This window comes from Notolepis coatsorum (assembly GCF_963971535.1).
Source record: "Notolepis coatsorum genome assembly, contig: SCAFFOLD_988, whole genome shotgun sequence".
Classification (NCBI taxonomy): domain Eukaryota; kingdom Metazoa; phylum Chordata; class Actinopteri; order Aulopiformes; family Paralepididae; genus Notolepis; species Notolepis coatsorum.
Window position 1 is genome coordinate 29,477 of NW_028169967.1, and position 19,564 is coordinate 49,040.

The window sequence follows — 19,564 nt, forward strand, 5'->3', positions numbered from 1 at the left end:
ATCCTTCCTTTAGTGTGTAAAGTGGATTTCCTCCTCTTGTAGATGTTTCCCAGTGCCGCCCGTGTCAACGTGAGCTAACATGCTAACTCGCTAACGTTAATAATGTAAACAAGGCTTGCAACGGACTTCTTTTTTCTTGCATTGCGCAGATTCAGACGTCCTCATCGCCGAATTGTGTTATATCCTGAGGACTTCTTAACCTCACCTGTATAACAATGATTACCGGACCACTACTTTAGTTTAACACATTATTCTGACTACAGCTCCGGTAGTGCAATCACTTCCTGGTACCACAGCTGGGAACTACGGCAAGTATTTAAGGACAATACAGACCCAACTTTGAGAAAAAGATTAACGGCGTCAATTATATTATCGCGCGACACTAGTCTCGCGATAACGCAGCACGTTAACGCCGTTAACGGCCCAGCTCTAATATAAATACAACTATAATACATTTAAATTAAATACATATATTAATTAGGGCTGTCAGTTTATCGCATTAATTAGATTAATTAATTACACAGCAAATTATCGCGTTATGAAAATTAACTCAAAATGTATTACAAAAAAAAAAATTATATATATTTTTTTTAATAATTTTTTTTTGTATCTCATTCATTCCATAAGAATGTAGAATACACATTTACAGACTTTTTTTTAATATGGTCCATTTGCATGTTCTTGGTATCTGATTCTAGGGACATCTATGAATCTCAGGGAATGTATTAGTGTCAGAAATACTGTGGGCTAGATCCACAAAGAATGGATTGCACGGTGCAAGTTGCACCCTTACTTACAATTCATTATGAATTGAAAATGGGGGACCCTGAAGTAAACAAGACGAAAGTCTTTCTCTGGTCTGCATCCCCTTAACAATTGTGTGTATTGAGCCGTACTGTATTGTACCCATTCTGCAATATGTTAATAACATTTTCATTCAATCAATCAATCTGCGCGGTGATTGATTGAATGAAAATTTTATTTTGAGTCAATTGTAATGAACCAAATGAGAATATCAATACATTTTTTTATCTTTGACTGTGAATAACACCATGCTCAAATTGACCAGACCTGAAAAATCTAAGCAAATTAATAGATGGAAGATGATTAATCAGAAGGTTTTGTAGATACAGTACTGAATTCTGCCATCTGGACACATGCAATTTGAAATATGATTATAGAATATAGAATATCAGGCATAAAATGGTTATGCGATTAAAATGTGATTAATTAGATTAATTAATTACAAATCCTGTAATTAATTAGATAAATTTTTTTAATCGCCTGACAGCACTAATATAATATATAATAAAATTACAATACGGATATTCATATACAATAGAAGGATAATAAATCCAAACGCAGATGCAGATTGCAGCCTTTGCAAATTAACTCTTCACTTTTGTAGTCAATACAAACTGTGCTCAAGGCTATTAGGTTTGCATATAGCGAGGAACATCAATATCACACAATGAGCGCTATCTCCCTCTGAAGAGATGAACCAGGCGATAGAATGAACTCCAGTAAGACCTACAGTATAGTATTGCTTATGGGTTCCTTTTCTGTACACCCTATAGAATGTGTGCGTTCAGAGCGATAGGGAAAATGATTCTATATCTTCTATCTTTTATCCGGCAACGTGTTAACTAGATTGTCAACGTGAACCGGTGTTTCACGGAGGAGGACAACAGAGTCTTTGATTAAGGGTGGAGTTCACTGACAGTGTTGCAACACGGAGAGACCTTGGTTACAGCAATTGTCCTATAGCCTATAATAATAATAATGCATTACATTTATATAGCGCTTTTCTAGACACTCAAAGCGCTCCCCACAATGTAGGGTGGAAATTGCCTCCTTCACCACCACTGGTAGCACCCAACCTTGGGCTACGCATACACTGGCACCAGGCAGACATCACATCACACTACACAATGGCTGAACGGCTCAGGAGACAGGGATTGATATCAGCCAATTAAGGGGAAGGGATGATTAGGTGGCCTTGTTGTCAGAGACCTGGTTGGGAATTTGGCCAGGATTGTCGGGGAACCCCCTTCTCTTTACGATAGGCGTCCTGGGTTCTTTAACGGCCGAGATTCAGTCAGGACCTCGGTTTAGCGTCTCATCCGAAGGTTTTTGCGTCTCATTCTAGATATCTGTAGAATGTCATATGCAACAATTACAATGGGATTCTTACTCTCCGTTTGCTCCACAGCATGAAGAAATAAGCGACAATTAACAGAATAAACTGTCTGCGGTATGTGCAATAACATAAGCTCAAATAAGTATAAGTAAATAAATACAAATAAGTACACATTAGACTAGTAGTAGTAGTAGTAGTAGTAGTAGTAGTAGTAGTAGTAGTAGTAGTAGTAGTAGTAGTAGTTGTAGTTGTAGTAGTAGTAGTAGTAGTAGTAGTAGTAGTAGTAGTAGTAGTAGTAGTAGTAGTCATTCTTGGTTGACACTGAAGTTAGTAAAATGCCATCCAAATTATGAAAAAGCTTTCTTGATGGAGAAACAGTGTATCAAAAATCTGAAAGAAGGAAAGATAGCCTACTGTTTGAAATTCTCAGTTGTTAGATTACTGCTTCCCTCTGCTGATCAGCTCTTCCACCTTAGAGCTATATCTCCAGGCAGCCTCACGTTGTTCACTAAGCACAACATTTGACGACAAGGGCTGTCCCCGACTAAGGATTTGGATAGTCGACTTTGATTGGCCGAAATGAGCCGATAGTCGACTACTAGTTTATTTTTTTATCATTCCATTTGGGCTGTGGGGGTGCTTAATGTCTGAAGGAGTCGACGAAAGGCTTCTTGTCCTCTGCAAAAGCATGCAATTGGTCCACTGATGGATACATCTTGATATTTGTCTAGTCTAGTGTGTTCATTAGATGGGTAAAATCCTCTTTCAGTGCCTCTGTGCCTGTTTTCTTAGGCAGTTAGCCTCTGGTATGTGTGCCATTAGTGTTAGCCACGCTTCTAGGCCTCTTTTCTTTTGGAAAGAATGATACAATTTTTTAAATAAATACAATTAAAATCATTCTAATCATCTATAATATTTTTTTTTTGCATTCGACTAAGAGGTTGGCAGTCGACTACGGCTCCTTTCGATCGATTAGTCGACTATTCGACTAATAGGGGTCAGCCTTAGACGACACAGAAGCAAATCTTCATTCAAACAGCAATGGCAGGCAGCTCGCACAGTAGAAGCAATCGTCCGTGTTATCTGATTTGGAGTAGTAGTAGTAGTAGCAACAGCAGCAGTAGTAGTAGTAGTAGTAGTAGTAGTAGTAGTAGTAGTAGTAGTAGTAGTAGTAGTAGTAGTAGTAGTAGTAGTAGTAGTAGTAGTAGTAGTGGTAGTAGTAGTGGTGGTAGTAGTAGTAGTAGTAGTAGTAGTAGTAGTAGTAGTAGTAGTAGTAGTAGTAGTAGTAGTAGTAGTAGTAGTAGTAGTAGTAGTAGTAGTGTAGTAGTAGTATTATTATTATTATTATTATTATTATTATTATTATTATTATTATTATTATTATTATTATTATTATTATTATTATTATTATTATTATTATTATTATTATTATTATTATTATTATTATTATTATTAATTATTATTATTATTATTATTATTATTATTATTATTATTATTATTATTATTATTATTATTATTATTATTATTATTATTATTATTATTATTATTATTTTTATTTATTTATTTTTATTTATTTTTTAATCTTTTTTCCCCCTCCTTTTTCCTCCGATTTTCTCCCATCCCAATGTTAGTCGTTATGCCAATTCCCAATCCCCTTCCTGGTCGCTGCACACTTACCCCCCACAGTCGGTCTGGGAGAGTGGAGGCTACCATGTGCTTCCTCCGACACACGTCCAGCCAATCAACCGCTTCTTTTCACCTGGCAGCGCGGATTCTCACTGAGAGGGCGTAGTGTGTGGAAGGATCACACTATCCCACTTAGATACTATCCGTGCTTAGCAGGCGCCCCGACCGAACTGTAGGAGTCGCTGTTTACAACGACCCAGACCCACCCCGCCAGCTTCTCCCACCCTCTAATACTGCCAATTGTATTAGTGTGAACGGCCAGCCAAGCTGGTGACAACCCCGGAGCTGTGAGCTGGATTCGAACAGGCGAATCCAGCCGCTCCGGGGATGGTGACGAACGCAATCTCCGTTACGCCACCTGACCGCCCCTATTATTATTATTATTATTATTATTATTATTATTATTATTATTATTATTATTATTATTATTATTATTATTATTATTATTATTATTATTATTATTATTATTATTATTATTATTCAGTAATCACACACAATACAATAATGCACAATCATTCCAGACTGTCAACGGTCTTAGATTTTGGTAGTGAATGAAAAGGTACAGGCTGATGGATAAAAACAAATACACAGCTAAATACTAATTATTCACATTTGTAACCCTCAAAAATAGCTATACAAACAATTTCTTCGAAAACCAAAAGCCAATGACTTATAGTTAAATGTATATCAGCAGCATTGTTCCACAAGTTAACCCCAACAGTAGAAATGCATCTCCTTTTAATAATAGCTTCCTTAGAGCCGTTTGAACCGTAAAGTACATTTCGCCATCTATCCAGATGCCCAAATATGTATAATGTGACACTCCTCCAATAAATGTACCATTTAAAGTGCAAATCCGAAACGGACTATAATCAATCTCCTCGGCTCCGGAGAGAACAGCCTTTTACATTTTGGTTTGACGATGACCGAAAACCCTGGAGTGGGAGTCGTTTTGTTCTGTTGACGTGTCTTTGATCGTGACCACGCTTCGCAGACGGACTTGTGTGTTATTATGCACTTATCCTCAGTGGAAGTCAGTCAGCGTGCGGGGCCCTGATGAATCACGGGCTCCTTTCAGAGCGGGAGCGACGCAAAGCGCGGGGGGATCGAACGGCGGTCGCCCCCATTACCCCGGCATTGCTCTCTGCGGACCCAGCCGCCGCCGCTGGAGAGAGAAGCATGAGGTCACCGTGTGGCCACCTGCCAAGCCTGGCCGCCATTATTGCAGCTTTAAGTACATTGGATTCCATTTCCACAGCGCTTTCTCAGGAGCGGCGCAGAGTCATTTTGATACAAATATACACAGAGGCTTGGCCAAAAGGGTTTGCGCTTCCGCACACTGCGTTGTCGGGGGATTGCTGCCGGATAAAGAAGTCAGTACTGAGATTTATTGATACACACACATCCATATTGAGTTCATATGCTCTTAGCTGAGTGCTCATTCATCAGCCCACCCCCTCTAGGGAGAGACATTCTTTGGCTCCTTACAAACGATGTCATTAGTTTGTGAAGAAAGCGCAACATGGAAAACTGACTCGTCGTCCAAAGTTTTGTTCTCGAGTCGAGTAATGTATGGACCCACTTTGGTTCCCATTACTCCATTATTCCCAGACGATCCTCTAATTTACCTCATAAACGTGGGAAACTTCGGCCATTAAAACACGGCTACCCAATACCTTTCATTGTTATTGTGTGGAATGGAATGCCGTCTCGGTCTTCTCTCTCCCCCGTTGCAATCATGCGTTGTTAGGTTTTATAGTTACTTTACCTGTCGTGAGGGAGCGTTCTCAACCCCCCGCTTCACCCCCAGGCCGCCAGGGACCTTCCATTTGCTGAATCTGTGGAACGGGTTACTGTGTCGTAAAAATACCTAAACTCTCTAACCTGCTAATTAGGTTTAGAGGCAGAGCGGGTCACATGTACGTCCACTCTCGGGGTGCCAGGGCGAGTAAGTAGAGCAGAGGAGGATGTAGAGGTGGGACCCACAACAGCTGTACTCTTAAAAGATGCAGATTTATTTTGTTAAAATAAGTGTTAACTAGCTCTACATTCAGACAGTCATCACTGATACAGAGTGTCTGGTCAGTAGCATGGGGTGTCCCAGTCCCTCCGCTCTGCAGTAAACACAACATACATTTTATGGTATCCCGTTCCCAATGTATCCAATCAGGAGAGAGAACCCTAGATATTTTGTACTTATTTCAAGAAATCTAAATGAGCTTACTGCACTGGCAGATTATTTTACTGGTTTCAAACACACATTTGCTTTATTTATTTCTTCTTTTTGTCAGACAATTTTTGCAGTGAGAGTTCTCTCTCCTGATTGGATAAAGTGGGAACAGGATACCTGAAAATGTATGTTGTGTTCACTGCAGAGCGGAGGGACTGGGAGACCCGTGTTACTGACCAGACACTCTGTATCAGTGATGGCTGTTGGAATGTAGAGCTGTTATTTTAACATGTAGATAACTTATTTTAACAACAAAAACACCACGTACAGCACCTTTAACACATTGGCGACCACGGTTTGCAGTGTAATATGGTTCTGGACGACCAGGGTTTGTCAACAAACCGATGTACTTTCTAACAGCTATATATATACTTTATAGTATTGCTATCTGTCCATTCTCATTGTCACTTGAGTGCATAAACCGTGCCTTCATAATGGCTTAAAGAAAATAAAAGTCCATCGGTTGGTTGTCATTTTATAGCGTCGTGAATATAAGTTTTATCGCAGTTTTCGTCTCGTCTTTTTCTGGGAAGCTAGATATGAGGCTAAAGGCTAGTCACGTTATATCAAACGCCATTTCTGTTGTATATATACGAATGAAATAACACAAACTGCTTAGCATCCGGACTATTACAGAGCATCTATGGATGAAATGGGGGCAGCGGGGGACGGCGATTAATATTATTGGTTAGCAATATAGTGTGCATTCAAGTAGCCACATTCAACTGATCGATCGCTTGCGTGTTACAATGTCCAATCCGGCTGTAATTTGGGTGAATAGTATCCTACCGTCAGCCCATGTGATCGCCGGCAGCATTTCGTCATTATTCATCGGAATCTGGTAGATCGATATGTCCATTGGCTGATCATAAATCCCATTATTCCAGGCTGAAATCTGCGTTCGGTAACGTGATCAAAGATGGAGGATGTTCGGCTGGGATCCAGGCTCATATGAAACGCCCCTAGACAATAAAAAAAAAAAGTCACATTCGGCCTCAATGATACTGCAGTGGAGCGATGGCGCCCCTAAGAGGATCTGGCCGGTATTGCATGTTTCGGAAATCAAATATGCGGGTAGATCCTGCAAGTCGATCGGGGACGTTAATACCGTTATTAATATGGAATAAAACAATAACAACTTGCCACGAGTTAACTCGTGGCTCTGGTCCTCAACGGGTGGAATCGAAACACGAGTTAACTCGTGGCTGGTCCTTAAAGTGTTAACACAATCGCGGCCACTGGGATGAGTCTAATAAATCTCAAGAGGACCAGGAAATGTAAACAGACGTGGGGCTGTTTGTAGAGCTAAATCTATACTTTATAGTATTGCTATCTGTCTATTCTCATTGTCAATTGAGACCATAAACCGTCCCTTCAAAATGGCTTAAAGAATAATTTTTTTCATCAATACTTTCTCATTTTATAGCGCCGTGAATATAAGCGTTATACAGGATTTGGTCTAGTATATTTCCTGGAAGGCGAGATAGCCTCATTCATTGATCGGATGGATGGCTATCAAAACAAGGCCCGATCGGGATGTACTTTACGTGAAAAAGATCTTACCATGGGCCGGTGGGATCCCCCCGAGCATTTCCCCGTTATCGATCGCCATCTGGTAGATCGATATGTCCATTGGCTGATGATAAATCCCCTTATTGCATAGTGAAATCTGCGATCCAAAACGTAATCCAAGCTACAGGCTGCACATCCAGAATCGAGCTAACTGAAAACTCCATTGAAAGTAAAAAAAAATAGTCCACCGTTCAGCCACAGGGCACACTCCATTATCGCGACAGCGCCCCTAAGAGGATCTGGCCGGTAATGCACGTTGGTGAATTCAAAGAGTAGGGTAAATCTGCAGTGCCGCTCGGCGACCTTGAATAGGTTATTAAAATGGAATAAAAGCAATAACAACTTGCCACGGATATATCCGTGCTTCTGTCCACAACGGGTGGAATCGAAACACGGAGATCTCCGTGGTCGGGCGCCATTGTGTTAATATATAACATAAGAATTATAGAAGATGTTGCGGTTCAGTTGTTGCACGTCCGACATTCTTATTTTGAGAAGAATTCAAAATACTTCACAGTTGAAGCGTTATGATTACACACACAAACACACACATTACATTTTGTAGGCCATAAGAAATTATATAGTTATATCCTTATAAAACTCACATCTCATAAAATGATGCAACGGAAACTTGTTTTCATAATCTTCCGCGCTGCTTCCATGTTTCTAAACCGAGGGATTCGCCCTCAGGCTCTTGTAACGTGATTAAATGAACATATTCTCAACAGGCTGTGTTTAACTTTCAAACGGATGCTTCCGGATATGTAATGCGATCGTTTGCTGCAGGACAGCATTTTGATTATGCGGGACAGTAAAGTAATATTGAATACAATAATGTAAGAATAAGCTTTAGATAACAGAATATAGAAATTATGTCTTATAGTAGGCTGTTCACTGGACGCTTTACACTCCCAAAACACAAATGTGGTAAATCCGAGACAGCGTTTCAGCACCATGGAGAGCGCTGTTGAGGAGTTGTATTCCTGGCAGGACCTCAGTGCTCAGAGCCTTCTGACGAAGACGAGGTTCATAGAACTCTTGTCATGTCAGAGAGGAATTCACTTTGACTGGAATCTCACTCTTCACAAGCTCCACGCTGCATCAATTTATCTTGTCTGTTTGCACAACGGTCATGAGGGAGAGCAGCCTCTCCAGCTGTAGAGCTGAGCTCATCTTCAGCTGTAGCACAGAGGTCAGTGAAACAAACACACAACAACAACAACAACAACAACAACAACAACAACAACACAGAGGCCAGTGAGACAGACACAACAACACAGAGGCCAGTGAAACAAACACACAACAACAACAACAACACAGAGGCCAGTGAGACAGACAAACAACAACACAGAGACCAGTGAAACAAACACACAACAACAACAACACAGAGGCCAGTGAGACAGACAAACAACAACACAGAGACCAGTGAAACAAACACACAACAACAACAACACAGGCCAGTGAGACATACACAACAACAACACAGAGGCCAGTGAGACAGACAAACAACAACACAGAGACCAGTGAAACAAACACACAACAACAACAACACAGAGGCCAGTGAGACATACACAACAACAACACAGAGGCCAGTGAGACATACACAACAACAACAACAACAACACAGAGGCCAGTGAAACAAACACACAACAACAACAACACAGAGGCCAGTGAAACAGACACACAACAACACAGAGGCCAGTGAAACAAACACACAACAACAACAACACAGAGGCCAGTGAAACAGACACACAACAACACAGAGGCCAGTGAAACAAACACACAACAACAACAACACAGAGGCCAGTGAGACAGACAAACAACAACACAGAGACCAGTGAAACAAACACACAACAACAACAACAACACAGAGGCCAGTGAGACATACACAACAACAACACAGAGGCCAGTGAGACAGACAAACAACAACACAGAGACCAGTGAAACAAACACACAACAACAACAACACAGAGGCCAGTGAGACATACACAACAACAACACAGAGGCCAGTGAGACATACACAACAACAACAACACAGAGGCCAGTGAAACAAACACACAACAACAACAACACAGAGGCCAGTGAAACAGACACACAACAACACAGAGGCCAGTGAAACAAACACACAACAACAACAACAACAACACAGAGGCCAGTGAAACAAACACACAACAACAACACAGAGGCCATTGAAACAGACACACAACAACAACACAGAGGCCAGTGAAACAAACACACAACAACAACAACACAGAGGCCAGTGAGACAGACACAACAACAACAACACAGAGGCCAGTGAGACAGACACAACAACAACAACAACAACAACAACACAGAGGCCAGTGAAACAGACACACAACAACAACACAGAGGCCAGTGAAACAAACACACAACAACAACACAGAGGCCAGTGAAACAAACACACAACAACAACACAGAGGCCAGTGAGACAGACACAACAACAACAACAACAACAACAACAACAACTACACAGAGGTCAGTGAGACAGACACACAACAACAACAACACAGAGGCCAGTGAGACAAACACACAACAACAACACAGAGGCCAGTGAAACAAACACAACAACAACAACAACAACAACAACAACACAGAGGCCAATGAGACAGACACAACAACAACAACAACAACAACAACAACAACAACAACACAGCGGCCAGTGAAACAGACACAACAACACAGAGGCCAGTGAGACAGACACAACAACAACAACAACAACAACAACAACAACAACAACAACAACAACAACACAGAGGTCAGTGAGACAGACACACAACAACAACACAGAGGCCAGTGAGACAAACACACAACAACAACACAGAGGCCAGTGAAACAAACACAACAACAACAACAACAAAAACAACAACAACAACACAGAGGCCAATGAGACAGACACAACAACAACAACAACAACAACAACAACAACACAGAGGCCAGTGAGACAGACATACAACAACAACACAGAGGTCAGTGAAACAAACACAACAACAACAACACAGAGGTCAGTGAGACATACACAACAGCAACAACAACAACAACAACAACAACAACACAGAGGCCAGTGAAACAAACACACACCAACAACAACAACAACAACACAGAGGCCAGTGAAACAAACACACAACAACACCGATGCAAGTGAAACAAACACACAACAACAACAACACTGATGCCAGTGAAACAAACACACACCAACAACAACAACAACAACACAGATGCCAGTGAAACAAACACACAACAACAACAACAACAACAACAACAACAACAACAACAACAACAACAACAACAACAACAACAACACATAGGTCAGTGAAACAAACACACACCACCAACAACAACAACAACACAGAGGCCAGTGAAACAAATACACAACAGCAACAACAACACAGAGGCCAGTGAACCAAACACACAACAACAACAACACCAACAACAACACAGAGGCCACTGAAACAGACACACACCAACAACAACACAGAGGCCAGTGAAACAAACACACAACAACAACAACACATACTGTAGGTCAGTGAAACAAACACACAACAACAGAGAGGCCAGTGAAACAAACACACAACAACAACAACAACAACAACAACAACAACAACAACAACAACAACAACAACAACAACAACAACAACAACAACAACAACAACACTGTGCGTGTGTGTGTGTGTGGCCATGATATCAAACTTGGTAATTTTTGGTCAGGATTTAACCACTATAGTATATAGTAGACCTACTAATGGTCAAGATTTAACCACTGGTGTGGTATGTAGTAACGGCCAACATGGCTAAGTGTTCTGACTGAGAGTCGCTAGGTGGGGACGCTAGCGAGGTTGACGCCATCTCATCTGTCTACCTGCTATTGTCCTGAATATCGGCGGGCGTGTATACAGGTGGACATGTGGAGAAGGTGGAGCGTCTCTCTGAGAGTCGTTCTGGTTGTTGCTATAGTGACCATTCTTTCGGCCACGTTCCCACCGTCTGCCAATCCATCAGACCGGCGTTGCGTCATCTGTCCTGACCTGTGACCGACACCCCTCTTTTTTGGGGGGGAAACAACTTGGGGAGTAGGCAGCGTTTGATCTATGACTTTATGACAAAACAAACAGATATAAATCATGCCAAATAATTAACATGTGACCAGAAATGATCATTACCTCTTAGTTTTAGAAACAATGCCTTTTCAATGCAGTTTACGAGTCCACTTTTAACATAATAATACTTTGTATTCCTCTTTATAATCCACCGAGCTTGAGCTATACGGTTTCTGCTTGAGCTATACGGTTTCAGCTTGAGCTATACGGTTTCAGCTTGAGCTATACGGTTTTACCTTGAGCTATACGGTTTCAGCTTGAGCTATACGGTTTCAGCTTGAGCTATACGGTTTCAGCTTGAGCTATACGGTTTCAGCTTGAGCTATACGGTTTCAGCTTGAGCTATACGGTTTCAGCTTGAGCTATATGGTTTCAGCTTGAGCTATACGGTTTCAGCTTGAGCTATACGGTTTCAGCTTGAGCTATACGGTTTCAGCTTGAGCTATACGGTTTCAGCTTGAGCTATACGGTTTCAGCTTGGGCTATACGGTTTTAGCTTGAGCTATACGGTTTCAGCTTGAGCTATACGGTTTCAGCTTGAGCTATACGGTTTCAGCTTGAGCTATACGGTTTCAGCTTGAGCTATACAACCTTTTCAACCAGCACATGGCCCCTTTCGCCTGTGACTCAGAGACCTGACTCTCGACATCCCATTTCCCAAAAGTTAACTGAGGAGAATATTTAGCTGTGCAAGTTCAAACAAAGAGAAATAAGACACAAGACGTCTCCTCGCCAGCGGGAAAGCCGCTTTCAGAGACGATCCATAAATTTTGCTTGGAACCTAGACTTTTGTGAAGGCATAATGAAAAGTGCACAGTACGAAATGCGAAATCTGGAATTTAAGCAATTATTGAAATATTTCTATTTGAATAGTGTTCCTATTTCCTGGGGAGAAAACAGGCTTGCGATCCCACCGCCGGCGTTGATACGTCGCCCCTGTTCGTACATTCTTGATCTGTAATGAGAATAATCACAATGCTCTTATTATATTCATGAAAAACCATTTCTTTCATAACCCTGATAGTTTAAGAGCTGCTTCACATTGTAATGCAGCCACCCTTTAATAAAGAAAACAGACATCCAGTTAGAGGGATATGGGGCTTTGAGGCATTATTCTTGTAGCTAATATGTATTCTTTCACTTCAGTTGGTGGAAATATTCTGCTGTGAGTTGTTAATCTGTTACGCTCTCTGTCGCGCACATTTCCCTTTTTAAAGCAACATTTAATGTTCACATTAAAAGGACTTGTGAATGATGTTGTGCGATATGTAAAAACAACTCTTGCGTGTTCTCTCTCTATCTATTTATCTTTCTCTCTTTCTCTATATCTCTAGCTCTCTCTCTTTCTCCTCTCTCTCTCTCTCAGCCGTGACAATAGCACTGTGTATCAATATTGATATGATGTACAATATTGCAAGGAATTAATTTAGCTATGAAAAATATGTCTTTTGTAAACATTGCGTTATAATACTTCTTTATGTTATGGTTCCAGTGTAGGAAGAATGTACAGGCTGTCTATAATCTGTACGGCAGTTTCCTTTATATGATGCAAACTGTTTTCGGATTCAGAGCTTATGGACTAGGTGACATATGTCATTGATTCTCAACCTTCTAAGCAACCGACCCCCGTTTGATAAGAGTATGTCTCTGGGCCCCCCATCTGAGACCATTATGTTGTTAGATATGATCACGTCCAGAGTTCCATAACTGTCTGTACTGTAGTTGAGGAGATAGCAGTGGAGAAAGTGAAACCTATAATCAGAACAGTCACTTATATATAATAATATAATACCCGGTCAGTATTCTCTCATTGAGCTTGCCGCTTCCTGTCTGTGTATCTATACCGCTACCCTCTGCTCACTTCATATCACAGCCGGGCAAGTGAACATGAACTGAAATTAACTTTAAATGGTCCAAGTTCTCTAAATTCCAATGGAGAATCTGTTTACCGGGCACTGCCGTGATTAATCGAATGCGACTTGGAGTGAAAATAACACAGTTCACATTCTAATCAAGATGTCAGCCCCCAGTAAACAGACAGACTCTCCGTTGGGATTTTGAGAAGGTGGACCATTTCAACAACTTTGGGATAAGTGTTTGACAAAGAAGTGGCCCGGATCTTATGTTTAGGGATATAAAATGCTGTGGTAAGTGAGTTAAGTAAAATAAAAGTACATGACCATGACGCCATCGTGGAGATCAAATGTTCAGTCTATTCATGACTGTACAGCCGGGAATCAGCAATCATTCGGCAAACTTTTGACTGAATGAAATAGTCAAATTCAACTATTCTGTGTTTCTCTACCGACTGGAAGGCCAAATACAATTGACATTAGCAACTTCAGAGGCCAGCATGTGGGACCTATACACACATTTACTATCCAATAGCATTTTGAGGCTGAACAACAGGACCAATTCACTATGTAAATGTAATTAAACATTTTAAATAAACATTTACAGATTTTTTTAAATATCTAAAAGTGGTGTTGTAATATGGTTAAATTAAGGACCCCATGGGGTCTCCACAACCCACTTTGAGATGTAACTGAGGTGGAATGTGTGAAGGATATTAAAATAACATGTAGAATACCTTGTAGTAGTAGTAGTAGTAGTAGTAGTAGTAGTAGTAGTAGTAGTAGTAGTAGTAGTAGTAGTAGTAGTAGTAGTAGTAGTAGTAGTAGTAGTAGTAGTAGTAGGGATGGGATCATTTATACATGCATGTTATAAGCTTTCGTGATTCTGCATCCATGCACACAATTCATTAATTGATTTTCTTTCTTTCCATTTTTTTTCAGGGTTATTTTACACCGTCAATAATTGAAGTAAAATGTATTGACTCAGTCTTTAAGGTATAGCATCTGTAATGTCATCAAACAGCGATCTCTAGGAAAAAGAGCCCCATTTTGTATTGAGCTTTTGTTAACTTTTTTTGTTTTGGTCTGAGGTGTGGGTTGGAGTTTAGTAACTTATTATACTGTGACTGTCTCCAGACCTCTCTTGGTAGAGTCTGAGGTGGTGGTTGGAGTTTAGTAACTTATTATACTGTGACTGTCTCCAGACCTCTCTTGGTAGAGTCTGAGGTGGTGGTTGGAGTTTAGTAACTTATTATACTGTGACTGTCTCCAGACCTCTCTTGGTAGAGTCTGAGGTGGTGGTTGGAGTTTAGTAACTTATTATACTGTGACTGTCTCCAGACCTCTCTTGGTAGAGTCTGAGGTGGGGGTTAGAGTTTAGTAACTTATTATACTGTGACTGTCTCCAGACCTCTCTTGGTAGAGTCTGAGGTGGTGGTTGGAGTTTAGTAACTTATTATACTGTGACTGTCTCCAGACCTCTCTTGGTAGAGTCTGAGGTGTGGGTTAGAGTTTAGTAACTTATTATACTGTGACTGTCTCCAGACCTCTCTTGGTAGAGTCTGAGGTGGGGGTTAGAGTTTAGTAACTTATTATACTGTGACTGTCTCCAGACCTCTCTTGGTAGAGTCTGAGGTGGGGGTTGGAGTTTAGTAACTTATTATACTGTGACTGTCTCCAGACCTCTCTTGGTAGAGTCTGAGGTGGGGGTTAGAGTTTAGTAACTTATTATACTGTGCATGCCTCCAGACCTCTCTTGGTAGAGTCTGAGGTGGGGGTTTGAGTTTAGTAACTTATTATACTGTGACTGTCTCCAGACCTCTCTTGGTAGAGTCTGAGGTGGGGGTTAGAGTTTAGTAACTTATTATACTGTGACTGTCTCCAGACCTCTCTTGGTAGAGTCTGAGGTGGGGGTTAGAGTTTAGTAACTTATTATACTGTGACTGTCTCCAGACCTCTCTTGGTAGAGTCTGAGGTGGTGGTTAGAGTTTAGTAACTTATTATACTGTGACTGTCTCCAGACCTCTCTTGGTAGAGTCTGAGGTGGTGGTTGGAGTTTAGTAACTTATTATACTGTGACTGTCTCCAGACCTCTCTTGGTAGAGTCTGAGGTGGGGGTTTGAGTTTAGTAACTTATTATACTGTGCATGCCTCCAGACCTCTCTTGGTAGAGTCTGAGGTGTGGCCAGCAGTAGCAGCCCCTCCCCCCCTATACCTACTGAAATCCAACCCACACATCAGATCAAAACAAAAACTGTAAACAAAGCACAGTACCATGTTGTCATCCTTTGCCCAGAGGTCACTGTTTGATGAGAATCATTTGTTAATCGATAAACCTTGATAATAGAATTGAACCATGAAGTCCCACCCCCAGCCAGCAGTGTGTTTCATCATATATATACGGATACATAATTGGAGGTGAAATCATGGAGATAGAATGTGAGAGTAGACTCTGCGCCTAAATTTAACATCACTTTATCTAACGTCATGAGAAAGAAATGTGCGACTCGCCGGCTGAGATAACTCTGGAGCCTGGAATAGAAGGAAACCCAATTGAGGAACAAGGCCTAGAATTTCTAGCGCAGATTCTCCGAGGTCTGCATTCAAACAGCAGACTCAAATAGATGTGATTTAAGCTAAGCACTGAAAGACATCCGCCACTCATCCCTCGCTGATATCATACCCACCACGTGTCCATTATGAAAAGGTTGGATGGCCTTCTCCGGTTGAAAGGTGTAACTATCATTGGTATTTGTTTATTTTAAACGTCCCTCTTACATCACAACTCTGACTGATTCTGAAGCTGAAGGTTCTTCACTCGCTCCCCATCACCGTCCGTACTGAATACAAAATATCCCTTCTGACCCATCAGTGCATCCACGGAAATGCCCCCCCCACCCCCCTACCTCAAAGATCTCCTCACCTCAGAACCATGCACCCGTAACCTTTGCTCTGCCAACACCAATGGCCTCCGTCCCCGCAGGACCAAGCTCCGCGACATGGGGGCGACTGGGCCTTCTGCTCGGCTGCTCCTCGCCTGTGGAATGCCCTCCTTGACTACCTGAGAGCACAGACTACTGACTCTTTTAAAAGAGGACTAAAAACGTACCTCTTCACCAAAGCTTTTTCTTAGTTTTAACCTTTTATACATGCATTTGTGTGTTTTATCCCTTTGTTTGTATGTTTTTATGCCTTATTCTTTAATTGCCTATGTTTTTACCCTGTAGCACTTTGAGATTTGGTTCCAAATGTAAAGTGCACTACAAATTAAATGTGTTATTATTATTATTATTATTATTCCTTCTCTTGCTGCATTTAAAAGTATGATCTCCGACCACCGTGTGTTGACATGTAACTCTCTTAGCTGATTTAGTATTGTTTATTCTTATTTATTGTGCCTATACTGTATGTATGAAATTACTGATTGCTTGTTTTGTAAGCTCGTCGTCGCCGGGTAACCTCTGTCTCACGGGGTTGAAATAAAGGTTTCAAATGAAATGAAATGAAATATTGATCCTATTTCAATAGCATTATGTAGGCTGCCTCCATAGATTGAAAGTCAGTCCCGGGTGACGCACAGTGGGTATTGTGCAAAACGACAATTAATCTTCCTCCTTCTTCCTCTTTCAGTCCATCGACCCTGGGCAGCAGTTCACCTGGGAACACTCCAACTTGGAAGTCAACAAACCAAAGAACAGATACGCCAACGTGATCGCATACGACCACTCCAGAGTGCTACTGTCAGCTATTGACGGTAAGACACACACACACACACACACACACACACACACACACACACACACACACACACACACACACACACACACACACACACACACACACACACACACACACACACACACACACACACACACACACACACACACACACACACACACACACACACACACACACACACACACACACACACACACACACACACACACACACACATGCACCCTTCCTAGAGCAGCGGTTCTCAAACTACGGGTTGCGACAGTAAAATAAAATAAAATCAATATTATATTAAAAAAAATTATGTTTCTGGCAACATATTTTGGCTAAATATGCCTCGTTTTATAAATGTGTATTGATAACACAGTGTTGTAATTAAATGTTCTAATAAATATGCATGATCAAGTGTGGGGGTCGCTGAAAAATTATTCCTAAATATAATGGGGACTAGTGGTATAAAAAAGTTTGAGAACACCTGTCCTAGAGTACTGATTTCGCAGGCACCCATCAAACCCATATCCGCCAGACTTCTGCGACGCGTCTCCACTGTACTCTATAGCAGCGGCAGCAGCAGTGGCATGCTGGCTCGACAGCTACGCCTATATTTGCCATCCTTGTCTATGAAAGTCACAATAGAACTGAACCATGAAATCCCGGGAGCCCCCCCCCCCCCCTCCCCCCCCCCCGCCCAGCCGTCAGCATGCACACATGCACGAGTGTTTCATCAGACGCATACAGATACATTATTGGAGATGAGATTATAGAGATGGATTGCGGAGAGTTAGACGCGGGTGCCTACATTTAACATCGCTTTTCAGTCTACAAGAGCGTGTGACACACACAGGAATACGGAAATAGCCCTGGAGGGAAAAATAGATAACTTATATAACGACGACCAACAACTTAAATATCACATAGATCCCTCGCCGTCTCTCGGTGACGGACATGATATCCTGAAGCTTAAGAACATGGATGTTAAACGTCTTAAAAGCGTGTCGTCGCTCTCAAAGGACGGGTAGCCATTTTGAAATAACCACACTGAGCGCCAGCTCTTTTGCAGGGATTTACACAGACACAAACAACACACACACACACATACAACACACACACACACACACACACACACACACACACACACACACACACACACACACACACACACACACACACACACACACACACACACACACACACACACACACACAAACAACACACACGTATAAACAAGACACACTCAAACAGCCATTAATTAACCATTTCCATTCAGCCGGTCCCACGGAGGGAGAGAGCGAAGAAGGGAAATAAATAAACAAGCGAGCGGGCGAGTAACTGGATGCTAATGTGAAGGAAGCAGATAAATAAAGACGGCGCGTCCCTACGCAGTCTCCCATAGAGAACACACAGCTGAGTGTTGATGGACCCCATTAGCCAGGCGTATAAACACATCTGTACGCCCGCGTCGGAGCTTTTTGTCCTCTGTGAGGGAGAGTATAGGCGCTTCGCCGCCAGAGAGGCACATGTGGGACCGCCTCCTTCCCTTCCAAAGCTTCCCACAAAGACTGTTTTTCCCCCTGGGGCCATGCAAGCGTTCCTTTGTTGACTTTGATTGAGGTCGTCGGGTAAAAAGGGATTTGGGATTTTGACGTTGGATTAGAGTTATCAAGAGGGTTAGGGATTGTATATATGATCATTAGAGTTATCAAGAGGGTTAGGGATTGTATATATGATCATTAGAGTTATCAAGGAGGGTTAGGGATTGTGTATATGATCATTAGAGTTATCAAGGAGGGTTAGTGATTGTGTATATGATCATTAGAGTTATCAAGGAGGGTTAGGGATTGTGTATATGATCATTAGAGTTATCAAGGAGGGTTAGGGATTGTGTATATGATCTTTAGAGTTATCAAGGAGGGTTAGGGATTGTGTATATGATCTTTAGAGTTATCAGGAGGGTTAGGGATTGTGTATATTAGGGCTCTCCCTGACTAAGGATTTGTATAGTCGACTTGTAGTTGCCGAAATTAGCCGATAGTCGACTATTAGTCAACGATACAAAAAAAAGTAAAAATTAAAAAAAAAATTACCATTCCATTTGGGCTGTGGGGGGTGCTTAATTTCTGAAGGAGTCGACTGAAGGCTTCTTGTCCTCTGCAAAAGCATGCAATTGGTCCACTGATGGATACATCTTGATATTTGTCTAGTCTAGTGTGTTCATTAGATGGGTGAAATCCTC

At 41.5% G+C, this 19,564-nt stretch overlaps 1 protein-coding gene across 1 annotated transcript in view; it reads left to right on the top strand.

The window, feature by feature from the left end:
- Positions 1-19,564, top strand: part of LOC311248639 (receptor-type tyrosine-protein phosphatase delta-like) — a gene marked incomplete at both ends in the record, with an annotated part of 60,843 nt that overhangs the window by 17,285 nt on the left and 23,994 nt on the right. The window contains one exon of the mRNA XM_084339493.1: positions 17,227-17,350. Within this exon, the coding sequence (XP_084195619.1) occupies positions 17,227-17,350 (124 nt within the window). The remainder of the gene's footprint in view (positions 1-17,226; positions 17,351-19,564) is intronic.